Below are 13,347 nucleotides of genomic sequence, written 5' to 3' on the forward strand. Positions count from 1 at the left end.
TGCAACCCTGTGTATATTTAGAAAGAAAAAAGTCCTACAGCTCCCAGCATTCCCCAGCCAGCATGGCTGGCTGAGGAATGCTAGGAGTTGTAGGACTTTTTTCTGTCTAAACATGCATAGGATTGCACCCTAAAATGGTGAAATGGCACGAGCAGTTTTTCTATGAGGAAAAGTTACAACGACTGGGACTGTTTAGCTTGGAAAAAAGGCGAGTGAGGGGAGATATGATGGAGGTGTACAAAACTATGCATGGTGTGGAGAAAATGGATAGGGGGACATTTTTCTCCCTCTCTCATAATACTAGGACCCAAAGGAGTCATCCCATCTCCACTTGTTTGATCTCCTTTGAAGGTTTTTGCCATTTTTAGTTTTTAAAAAATAGCATTCTGTTTTACTTAGTTTTTTTTAGAATGACAACCATGAAAATATATACACATTTATAATCCTGCCCCCCAATGATCTCCATCACTCGTTACTCACTCTTTAAAGCAGGGGGGTGTTAAATCTCTTTCGGCCTGAGGACCACATTCCATTTTGGAGCAACTCTTAGGGGCCATATTCCAGTGGTGGGGCCGGCCAAAATACCCGAAATACCAGCATATTTTAGCTTAAGGCTCTTACTGCCTTAGAAGAATCTTAGGAGAGGCATTTCAGTCTTTTAGAATGGAGAAGAAATCTCACAAAAACAGGAAACCCCCAAATGATTGGTGGTGGGCCAGGGGAAGGAGGCATGGCTGTCTGGGGATTTGGCTCGTAGGCCTGATGTTCTGCACCCCTGCCTTAAAGGCTAAAATGTCTAGGTTAGTACATATATAACAGGTTCCTTTAATATGAACATATAATTTTAAGAACATAAGAAGAGCCCTGCTGGATCAGACCAAGGGTCCATCTAGTTCAGCATTCAGTTCACACAGTGGCAACCAGCTGTCGACCAGGAACCTGCAAGCAGGACATGAGTGCAACAGCACCCTCACACCCATGTTCCCCAGCAGCTGGTGTACATATAGGCTCACTGCCTCTGGTACTGGAGGTGGCACATACCCATCAGGGCTAGTAGCCACTGATAGCCTTCTCCTCCAGGAATTTGTCCAACCCCCTTTTAAAGCCATCCAAATTGGTGGCCATCACCACATCCTGTGGTAGTGAGTTCCATAGTTTAACTATGCACTGTGCGAAGAAGTCCTTCCTTTTATCTGTCCTGAATTTTGTTTTATTTGACTTATCCTGGTGGCAGGGTTAGGTTCCAGGTAAGTATTCTTTGGTCTGCAGTCTCCTTTAAGTGATGTTTTCTGATTCTATTGCTCCATTCAAATTTGTTGCAGATCCCAATTTTTTCCTGCAGATTGATCTGCAGATCAGCAGATCCCAATTTTTTCATATATATTTTCTGCAGATTGATCTGCAGATCAGCAGATCCCAATTTTTTCATATATATCCAGGCCTGATCATGGATTCAAATGCCCTTGCTAGCATATGTGTTCTTTTTTAATCAGTTTGTTTTATTTTTTTCACTGTATTTTGGGGGGACTTCATTTGTCACCCAGGGAGCTTGTTTGAAGGGCGAGGTAAAAATCAGTATAATAAATAAATTATACACAAGTTCACAAAATGTTGCGGTGAGAGTTGCTGCCTGTTCAGGATTCCCCACAAAGAACTCTCAGGCTTCTGTGGCTACTGAGCACACTCAGTCCTCGTTGCTCTGTTTCAGGGTTTTCCTAATTTTTTTTGGTACTTCTGCAATTGTTGGGGTTCTCCCAAACCCGCTGATACCTCTTCTGCATGGGTACTCCCATTTTGGCAATAAAACCTACAGCTCTTACAGCCTGAATATCAGAAATAGAGGAATTGATAGTTATTAAGGAAAGTTGCTCATGATTTAAGAACACATGAAAAGCCATGCTGGATCAGGCTAAGGGTCCATCTAGTCCAGGGGCCAACTAGCTCTCGACCAGAAACCCACAAGCAGGACACGCATGCAACAGCACCTCACACCCATGTTCCCCAGCAACTGGTGTACATTGGCATACTGCCTCTGATACTGGAGGCAGCACATAGCCATCAGGACTAGTAGCCATTGATAGCCTTTTCTTCCAGGAATTTGTCTAACCCCCTTTTAAAGCCATCCAAATGGGTGGCCATCACTACACCTTGTGGTAGCGAGTTCCATAGTTGAACTCTGCGTTGTGTGAAGGAGTCCTTCCTTTTACCTGTTCTGAATCTCCCACCAAACAGCTTCATGGGACGACCCCTTTGGGTTCTAGCATTATGAGAGAGGGAGAAAAATATCTCCCTGTCCACTTTCCAACCACACCTGGTGAGCCAGAGGTTACTCAGCCCTGCTAGAGAGTGAGCCTCTCCAAAAAACGTCAGAGAGAGGAGATTATTCCTCTTGCCTGGCACATGAAGAGAGACGCATCAAGGAGAGGACATCAGAAGCGCCCTGCTGGATCAGACCAAGGGCTCATCTAGTCCTGCATTCTGTTCCCACAGTGGCCAACCTGCTGCCCCAATGGGAAACCCACAAGCTGGACAAGAGTGCCACAGCATCTTCCCACCCATGTTCCCCAGCAACTGGTGTACAGAGGCTCAATGCCTCATAGCGGAGGTAGCCTATAGCCACCAGGACCAGTAGCCATTGATAGCCTCCTCCTCCTTGAATTTGTCCAATCCCTTTTTAAAGCCATCCAAACTGGTGGCCATCACTACATCCTGCGGAAGGGGATTCCATAGTTTAAGTGGGCCCCGTTTGAGGGTGGGTGAGCAGAATCAAATCCTTCCATCTGGCCCTTGCCCATCCAACTGTGTGGCCCTACTCTGAAATGCTTCTTCTCTGCTGCTGCAGGTAGCATTTGAGGAGGCAGCTCTGGGTTTCTCTGGGATGCCGTCTGAGCTTGAACTGAGGCAGCTGCGCAGGGAGACCAAGCAAGAAGGTGATGGCGTGGAGGCCAGCTTGTTCGGTAAGGAGGGAGATGCGTTTCTGCGCCTGAGTGCTGGGGGTCCTCTGATGCTGGTTCCTCAGCTGACCTGCAGTGGGGTTCCTTCTCTCCTTTGAGAGCAGCTCAGGGGCTTCTCTCTCCTTGGAATTCCCAGAGCGTTGGTTTCTAAGGGAAATGGGGAAATTGCGCATGAATTTTTGTGAATCGTCCAGACAGCTTCAGCTATTTATTTATTTATTTATTTATTATATTTATATCCCGCCTTTTTTCCACCTTAAGGAATCCAAGGCGGCGTACATAGTCCTCCATTTTATCCTCACAACAACAGCCCTGTGAGGTGGGTTGGGCTGAGAGTCTGTGACTGGCCCAAAGTCACCCAGTGAGCTTCCATGGCTGAGTGGGGACTAGAACCTGGATCTCCCGACTCCCAGTCCAGCACTCTCGCCACCACACCACACTGGCTGTCTCTCTATATTAACTATGGGGCAGTATAGAAAGATAATAAATGAATGAAATGAAATGATCTCAGAATTTATTTCTTTGGGGCATGTTTCTCATGTTATTTCTTTATAGCAGAAGTGTTGAACTTTTTTTCATCTGGGTGCCTGGATTCACCCCCCCCCAGTCTAATCTGGTGGGCTGGATAATGGGGGGGGGGTGTCGGGTCCCACCCCTGAAGCCCTACCCCCTGCTTGACATCATCTGGGCCTGCCACCAACCCATTTAGCTTTTCTCCATGCAGATAGAGGCAAGAACTCTGTGTCTGTCTCTGCATGGAGCAAAGGACTTAGACGGTGTTTGGAGAAGTGGCCAAACCAGGTGTACAGCTTGCAAAGTTGCCCTGATGTCCTATTCATTCTTGGTTCTATCTGGTCAGGAAACTATTTATCCTGTTTTTGTTTTCATACAAAGCCGACCCCCCAGTGTTATCTCCAGCCAGTGATTGGAGATAACACTGGGGATTCCTTCAGAGGACAAGGCTTGGAAGCCCCTCCAAGGGGGCCCTGCAGGCTAGATAGGGGGACCTCTGCAGGCCATATCAGTCCTCTGGGCTGGAGGTTCCCCATCGCTGCTTTATAGTGCTTCCTTGCAAGTTGAAGTCTACTACTCCTGAGTAGGGATGTCGGAGAAATCCAGAACAGAACCAAATGTGTTCAGATTTTCATGACTCCAACTTGCAGATTCCGTAGCGGACCGGCTTTTCCCCTGTCGGGTGGATTCTGCGGACTTGTGGACCGGTTTTCTAACTTTCCTGAATTTTGCACAAATCTTGTCATAGAAAAATATGCAAAATTTGAAAAACACCCGGCCAAAAATTCACATTTCCCCCATAGACAAAAGTGTGAAAATGCACATTTGGGAGGAATTTGCGCTTTTTTGCACAGCCAGATTTGCACAAATGCACCTTTCCTGAAATGCGAATTTGTGCAAATTCAGAAATAAAAAAAATCTGATTCCGTTGATGGACGGAACAATGGGCAACGAAACGAAAGGCGACTCACAATCCGCGAAACATAGACGGAATAGCTTTTACATAATCCATACATCCCTACCCCGAAGCAGTTAGCGGAGATAAATTTGGAAGTGCAGTCCCCACTGCCACACCCAAAGGAGAATTCAAAAATTCAGGCAGCTGGTTTGATCCATAAGCAACAAACCAGTGCTAGCCCTTTCCATCTCCACCAGGAGCACATCTTTTCTAAAGATCATGGGTCTTCATTGCCCATTCAAGACCAAGCTGCCCCAACGGGCATTGCATTACAGTAGGGAACAATATAATAGATGCAACCACACTTGGAATACTGTGTACAGTTCTGGTCACAGCACCTTAAAAAGGATATTGTAGAGTTGGAAAAAGTGCCGAAAAGCTGCAGCTCCCCTGCAAGGGAAGGTTACAACAGGGGTCCCCAGTGTGGTGCCCAGAGGTACCTCCAATGGTGCCCACACAGCTCTTAATTCCCTGCTCCCTTAAAAAAAAAGAGAGAGATTAATTCAAAATTGAAAAATGTTAGGCCCCAGGTTCTCCGTTCCTGAACCTGCTGCTCATTAGCTATTCAGCGGGCAGGAAAAGAAAGCAAGGTGGAGGGGAGAGAAAGGGCAAGGCTAGAGGCTAGGAGCGAGGAGAAGCAGCAAGGTAAAGGAGTGAGTGAGAGAGAAAGAGCAAGGCTAGGAGCTAGGAAGTGAAAGTAAGAAGAAGGCTAGGGACGAGGAAAAGAGAGAAATAGTGAGGAAAGGGATTGTGGTAGAGCAATAGCGAGGTTAGAGGCTGGGAACGGGGGGAGAGAGAGAGAGAGCGCGCGCAAATGGGAACCATCTCTGGACGGAAGACAATTGGGTGGGCCAGGAAGAAACTCTATTTCCCCCTCTCTTCCAGCCTCTAACCTAGCTATTTTTCTCCCCCCTCCCCATCTCTTGACTAGCCAGGACCCCACGGCAACCATTATGTGACTAGCCACATCCTCTATGGGAGCCATTTTGTGGTGGTGCCCACAGCAGTTTCTCACATTCCAAATGTGCCTACGGGTCCAAATACAACATCTGGGACTGTTTAGCTTAGAGAAAAGGCAAGTGAGGGAAGACATGTTTGGAGAAAGTGGATAGGCAAATGTTTTTCTCCTTCTCTCATAATACTAGAACTGAAAGGGCGTCATCTGATGGGGATGAATGGTGGGAGATTCAGGACAGATAAAAGGAAATAGTTCTTTACACAGCGCACAGTTAAACTGTGGGATTTGCTACCACAAGACGTAGCGATGGCCACCAATATAGATGGCTTTAAAAGGGGGTTAGGCAAATTCCTGGAGGAGAAGAGTATCAATGTCTACTAGTCCTGTTGGCCTTTTGGTACCTCCAGCATCAGAGGCAGTATGCCTATGTACACCAGTTGCTGGGGAACATGGCTTGGAGCATACACAGACTCTCAGCTCATGGAGAGTGGCTGAGCGGAGCACAGGAATGTGATGGAGGGGGCGGAGCTAATGAGGGTGTTCCTGCTGTCCCTCGTTTCTAATCACTGGGGGAGGCGGGCGTGGGGAACTGGCTGCCTGAATAAAGGTCTGTTTATTTATTTGATTTATACCCCACTTTTCTAATAAAATTTTTATTTATTTATTTATTTATTTATTAAATGTTCATACTGCCCAAGCTCTCTGGGCGGTTCACAACAATTAAAACCCTGAAATGCAAGACAATAAAATACAGATGATGAAATACAATATAAAAGTTTAAAACGACAATATAAAAATAATAACCAAACAGAAGCTAGCAGCAGTGCAAACATTTAAAATGTAATACCAGATATAAAAACAAACTGAAAAACTGAAATGCCTGGGAGAATAAAAACGTCTTCACCGGGCACTGAAGCAAGCACAGTGGAGGTGCCAAGCGAACCTCTCTGGGAAGCTCATTCCACAACTGGGGGGCCACAGCAGAAAAGACCCTCTTGGCACTCAGGGCATTTTACAGAACAATTTAAAACGGATTAAAACAATGAAGCACATTAAAATACAATAAAAATGTAACAATTACAGAATAAAAATGGCACCCAACGAACATACCCGCTTACAGGCCAAGGGCTTTCTTGAATAAAGCAGTCTTTGCCTGCCATCAGAAGGACAGCACAGAGGGACTGAACCTAGCCCCCCTTGGGAAGGAGTTCCACAGCCTGGGAGTGGCCACCAAAAAGGCCCTGTCTTGCATTGGTCCCGTCGCTGCTCTGGTGGTGGTAGTCTCAAAAGAAGGGTCTCTGCAGAAGATCTTAAGGACTGAGCAGGCTGATATGGGAGAAGGCAGTCTTTCGGGTAGCCAGGGCACAAGCCATATAGGGATGTATAAGTCAGTTCAAGGGTGGGCAACATACAGCCATTTTTGCGGTCTCCCTCTGGGTCTCTGCCACCCCTGAGTTTGTCACCGTGGCAGTGGCAAAAGTAACATGGAAACAACATGTATGGTGGCAAGTCTGCCAGTGGCAGATTTGCTGTAGCTGATAATGACCACCCCTTTAGCTGGTTTGCCAGCTATGGCCTCTCCTAGACAGGGAAAGTTTGGCCACAGTGGTACAAGTGCTAGTAACCTCAAGACTAGATTACTGCAACGTGCTCTATGTGGGGCTGCCCTTGAGGCTGGTCCAGAAGCTGGAGCCAGTGCAGAACGCAGCAGCTCAGCTGTTGTCGGGAGCTGCCTCTTTTCACTATCCAACTCCTTTGCTGAGGGAACTGCACTGGCTGCCCATTCACTACCAGTCCGGGTTTAAGATTTTGGTACTAGCGTACAAAGCCCTAGGCAACTTGGGACCCAGATACCTGAGCGAGTGCCTTCTTCCTTGCCAACCTGCCCAGTCAATTAGGTCATCGGAGGGTTTGCTCCTGGTGGGTCCCCATGGACCCATGGCCCAGCTGGAGTCCACCAGAAAAAGAGCCTTCAGTGTGTCGGCCCCCTTCCTGTGAAATTCCCTGTCTTTGGAGGTCAGGCAGGAAACAACGTTGTGTTGCTTCCCATACCTCCTGAAGACATTGTTATTTCAGGAGGCCTTCCTTGAGTGACCAGCTACGGTTTATCTAAACTTGGCTTGTCGGAACTCTGTTATTTTAAAAAATATTAATTATTTTAACATAGTGTTTTTATTCTTTTATCCTGTCTGTTGTCCACTGCTCCAAAACCTTTGGCTGTGGAGCAGTATACAAACATTGTAAATAAATAATGACTGCCTCTGCAAAATGGAGTCTTTTCCCTTGGGCTGTTACTGGGCTTCTGTTTTTATTCCAGCTGGAGCTGTGTGGAACTGCGAAATGGGGGGGGAACTTGATGAGGTTTCTCCAGAAAGAGTTCCACAGCCAGAGGTGGAAGACAACGCTGGCGATCAAGGTGGGCCAGACTGGCAGCAGGGAAGGAGTTTGGAAGCCAACGAGAAGAGGAGGAATAAATCTGTTGCCGTCCAGGTTGGCAGCCTCCATGAATTCCTAAGCCTACAGAAGGGAAAGCGGTCAAATAAGTGCCCCGCGTGCGGCAAAACTTTTAGCTGCAAATCGAGCCTCAAGGCACATCAGCGGGTCCACACCGGAGAGAAACCCTATAAGTGTTCGGAGTGTGGAAAGAGCTTCATTCAAGTCTCCAACCTCACTGCCCATAAAAGAACCCACACAGGGGAGAAACCGTACAAGTGTGCTGAGTGTGGGAAAAGCTTCAGCCGTAGCGACCATCTTACTTTACACCAAAGGACGCACACGGGGGAGAAGCCTTACTCGTGTGTCGAGTGCGGGAAGAGCTTCAGCCAGAGTACAGACCTCACCTCACATCAGAGGATCCACACTGGCGAGAAGCCATACAAATGCTTGGAGTGCGGAAAGAATTTCAGTCGGAGTTACCGTCTGACTATACATCAGAGAATGCACACTGGGGAGAAGCCGTATAAATGCTTGGTGTGTGGAAAGAGCTTCAGCCGGAGCGACCATCTGACTTCACATAAAAGGATGCACACGGGGGAGAAATCATAAAAATGAAGCTTTCCCCCAGACACTGAGCCAATACAGCTACCCTATTGTTAGTCACCAAGGAAGTCTCACCACAGAGAAGCACTTATACCAGGGGTGCAGAACCTATTTCACCTGGGGGCCAAATTCCATTTAGGAGAAGCTCTGGGGGGCTGCATTCCAGTGGTGGGCGGGGCCAAAGACAAAGGGGGCAGGGCCAAAATTACAAGCATATTGTAGCTTAAAGCTCTTACTGTCAGTAACTAAGCCTTAAGAGAGGCATTTTGAACTTTTAGAACGGGGGGAAAACTGCACAAAAGCCAGGAAACCGTCAAGTAGTCGGGGTGTGTGTGTGTACGTAGCCATGGAAGGAAGTGGGGCTTTCTGGGAATCCCCGGAGGGGCGGATTTGAGGTTCTGCCCCCCTTATATAAGTGCTCGGATTGGAGCGAAAGCTTAAATGATAAATGCAAGCTGATCAGGCATCCCGGAAAAAATACAAGTGCCTATTTGAGAAACTGGGACCAAAGCGGAACAGATATAGAGGATTAACAACCACCATTTGAACATATTCTGTTGTTTCTCCAACAGTCAGTTAAAATACCAATGGGGACAGGATTTGGGCTGCTTTTCAAATATACACATTTTAGGTCGGATCCAGGATCTGCCTTCTGCAAGAGGAAGGGACCTTCCACAAGAGGAAGGGCTCTGCTTGCGGAAGGACCCTCTGCCTGATTTGGGGGAATCCACCCTCCTTCCACACACACCAAAGCTCATCCCATTCTACAGGATCTCCTGACTTCCCTGTGAAAAGTTTCCAGGGGGCTGGAGGGGCTGCCATGAGAAGGACAGAGCAGGGAAGTCTATTTCCACCAGCTCAGTGGCTTCCACTTAAATCTGGATCCAACCCTTTGTTTGGGAATCGTCACCTTCTGCTAACTACATGAATGTGTAACTGATTTGCTTTCCTTGCATTTAAAAACACACACACGTGTTCTCTGTTGCACTTAATACTTATTTAAAAAGAGAGCAAATTGTTCTTTATGCACCAGGGAAACCACACTCAGTTCTCCATTTTATACATTAGCCTGACAAGACATTAATGTGTGTGTGGGGGGGGGGGGGGCACACATTAAAATGTTAAACGGTTTCTCAAAGGATTTATTTATTTATTTAAAACCTTGCTGAATCAATAAGCACACAGGACAATTTACAATAAAACCCTCAACACAATAAAATACAACAATTCCAAACAAAGCTAAAACAAAACTAATGACATGCATAATAGTAGAACAGGGGAACCTTCTAAAACCGAAGAACAGCCTAAATCATTAAAAGCTCGGCAGAACAGTATATTTTACCAACCGTCTAAAGGTCAATAATGAGGGAACCAGTCTAGAATCCCTGGAAAGGGTGTTCTACAATGGGGGGGCTGCTACAGAGAAGGCCCTGTTTTGGCTCCCCACCAACCTCAGCTCTTCAGGTGGTGGGATGTGTAACAGGCCCTCAAATGAAGAACACAGTCTACTAGGCAGGTTCATATGGGATGAGGTGATGCTGTTCTTTATTGTAGAGCAGGGGTCAGAAACCTCAGGCCTGTGGGCCGTATCTGGCCTTCCATCGGTCCCCAGATGGCCACACCCTTTTTCTCCAGCCACCTATCATTTTGTGGTTTCCCCGATCCTGGCCAGTTTTTTCTCCATTCTAAGAGCTTGAAATGCCTCTTCCTGCTTAGTTCCTGGTAGCAAGGGCTTTAAGCTGAAGTATTGTGGTATTTTGGCTAGCTGAAACTAGCTCTGGTAATGCCTCTTTGCAGCTTGATGACCTCCTCCAAGAAAAAGAGATTCCATATTGGGCCCTAATGTGGCTCATGATTGGCTACTGGAAATCCTGTGTTTGAAGCACCTGAGAAGAGCAGGCACTACAGTGTACTTTCACCTCTTACTAGGAGTGCTCCTGTTCTGGGTGTCTGTTTCTCAGTGTCCCTGCTGTGGCCACAGCCCTATCGGCACTCACCACCTGCTTTTGTTATTAGAAGGAGTGTTTTTTAAAAAAACACTGTGTCAAAGCAGACATAACAGCTTACTTGTACAAACATAAAACCATTTAGAATCCAATAAGGGATTACATGTTAGGGTTACACACTTTGTTATTTTCCTGACCAGGTGTGTCGAACCTTTACTGTTGCATAGCAGGCAGAGACTTGCCAGCTAACACTTTCCCTGGCCTGAAAATGACAGAAGGAGCGGCCTGAGAGGATAGAAGAGGGAAATCAAAATGTAAATGAGGGTGAGAAATGTGTTGGGCTCAACTAGGCAGGGCCACAAGGGAGCTTTCAGCATTATGTGACCTTTGGGGGCAAATTTTGTGCCCCGACCCAATTTGTGCCTGGGACTGGGTCATAATTAGAAAAGAAATTGAGAATAAAACTGCCAATATCATACTGCCCCTATACAAATCTATGGTGTGGCCACACTTGGAATACTGTGTCCAGTTCTGGTCACCACACCTAAAAAATACTGTAGAGCTGGAAAAAGGGCAGAAAAGGGCAACAAAAATGATCAAGGGGCTAGAGCAGCTCCCCTATGAGAGAAGGTTACAACAGCTGGGATTGTTTAGCTTGGAAAAAAGGAGGGTAAGGGGAGACAGGATAGAGGTCTACAAAATGATGCATGGTGGGGAGAATGTGGATAGGGAGACATTTTCTCCCTCTTTCAAAATACTAGAACCCAAAGGGGTCACCCCATGAAGCTGATTGGTGGGAGATTCAGGACAGATAAAAGGGAGGACAACTTCACACAGCGCAGAGTTAAACTACGGAAGCCGTTACCACAGGATGTAGTGATGGCCACCAATTTGGATGGCTTTCAAAGGAGGTTGGATAATTTCCTGGAGGAGAAGGCTATCGATGACTACTAGTCTTGATGGCTGTGTGCTACCCCCTGTACCAGAGGCAGTATGGCTATGTACACCAGTTGCTGGGGAACATGGGCAGGAGGGTGCTGCTGCACTCCTGTCCTGCTTGTGGGTTCCTGGTCGACAGCTGGTTGGCCACTGTGTGAACAGAACGCTGGACCAGATGGACGCTTGGTCTGATCCAGCAGGGCTCTTCTTGTGTTCTAATGAGAGATCCAAGCTGCTTACAACCTCATTTTGTGCTGACCAAGTGTCTTTAAGCATGTGCTTACGTCACGGATTGGCAACCCAGTGTCCTCCAGTTGTGCTGGACTGCAAGTGGCCAATGCTGACATTCAAAACATCTGGCGGGCAACCGGTTTCCCATGCCAACCTAAGTCATTCACCACTGAGTAATCAGATTTACACTGCTCTGACCCCCTGTCTACTCAGAAGTAAGTTCCATCGAGTTTGGACTGCAGCCTGAAGAGTTATATATTTCAGGTCAGATGATGGGGCTTAAAAGCAGACTTTATTCTGCGCTCATTTATCAGGGATAAATTGAATCTTGCACCAAGTAAGTGGCTGGAATAGGTGAACTACTAGGCCCCTTCTAACTCTTACGATTCTATTACGATTTGATTTTTATCCCAGTTTTCCTCCACCGAGCTAATGGCAGTGTATATTTATTTATTTAAAATTCTCATTACTTGCTCTTCCTCCAAAAGAGTGCATAGAGTGACTTGTAATAGTAAAAACAAGTATACGGCTCTTCTCCCCACATTCTTTCCTCACAACAACCCTGTGAGGTAGGGTGGGGTGAGACAGACCAGAGAGTCCAGGGGCAAAACTGAGGAGCCCTCCAAAACTGAACACCTTATCATTTGTGGAATAAAGCCCCCTCCCCTCAAATCTAGGATAGGCAAACCCACAACATCTGAAGTCCCCTTTTATTAACAGGGTTGCGAACAGTTACTGTGAATGGGATTTTTTTTCCCTCTGTTTCATTGTGGTTCTTTTTGTGGTTGGTTGGTTTTTTAAATCACAAAATGTTATTCTATTTCAAAATAAAGTTAAAAGCAACAACAAGAAGAACATACATAATAATAAATCAAGATCACTCGGTGGGTTTTTATTTCCCCCCTTTTCCTTTTTTCTCTTTTTTGCAAAAAGAATAAAATTCAAAAACAGAACTCTCCTGGACCCCATCTTATTTGGATTGAGCTCCTTAGTCCTGTCCCACCCCACCTCCAATTATAATAAATACCTCTGAGCATGAGCAGAGTGTCTTTCCAAGGCTACCTGGTAACCCTAGCCAGCCTTTTCTTTGACACACACCTGGGATGAAGAGAAAGAAGCAACAAGAAATTCCTGCTCAGAGGATGGAGCTTAAAAAGGGGAGGCTTCACACCCCCACCTCCTTATAAATTAAACCCATGTTTCTTTGTCCTCAGTGCTTCAAAGGGTTAAAGCTAACAGGACCCTGTTTGCTAGAGAGGCAAAGAAGTGGAGGGGGTGTGGGGGTCTGTTAAGCAGCAGAGGCTCTTTTCCTGTTAGGAGGTGGGGTTTGGTTTTGAATTTCTGCTCCAGAATCAGAGGAGGAGAGAATGTCTTTGGTGCATGGACAGGTGAGCTGGAAAGAGGGGAAGGAGGAAAGGGGGGGACAGAAACAGCAAATTAGAGGAGAGAAAGACCCTTACTCCATCTTTAAGCCTCCCCTCTCCCTTTGGTCAAGGGGTGTCTGATTCCAGGGGGGTCCCTCTCAATGACTTCTACATCAGAGACAGTGTCTCCCTTTTCTTTCTCAGTTCAAAGGCATAATAATAGAATAATATGATGATGCCATCCTTGCAGCTCCTTCTGCGGCCCCAAGGAAAGAGAGAATTCCCCTAATCCGAATTAAGAGAGGTCTGCCCCCCAATAAATTACTGGCGTGGGGAGGGATGGGGACAAAAAAAAATGCAGCGAGTAGGGTGAAATTTTCTCCTCCTGAAATTCGTTTCTCTACCTCTCTTTCTCTCCGCCTCATGCAAGGCAGATTTCTGGGCA

The 13,347-nt window shown here is 46.6% G+C and overlaps 1 protein-coding gene across 1 annotated transcript in view; it reads left to right on the forward strand.

The window, feature by feature from the left end:
- LOC146356122 (uncharacterized) overlaps positions 1-13,347 on the forward strand; it is a 43,970-nt gene that overhangs the window by 18,453 nt on the left and 12,170 nt on the right. The window contains exons 8-9 of the mRNA XM_084830018.1: positions 2,843-2,957; positions 7,701-8,421. Of these exons, the coding sequence (XP_084686144.1) occupies positions 2,843-2,957; positions 7,701-8,421 (836 nt within the window). The remainder of the gene's footprint in view (positions 1-2,842; positions 2,958-7,700; positions 8,422-13,347) is intronic.

Source organism: Heloderma suspectum, chromosome 2 (genome assembly GCF_057233095.1).
Source record: "Heloderma suspectum isolate Gila_16-S chromosome 2, 16-S_ref, whole genome shotgun sequence".
Classification (NCBI taxonomy): Eukaryota; Metazoa; Chordata; class Lepidosauria; order Squamata; family Helodermatidae; genus Heloderma; species Heloderma suspectum.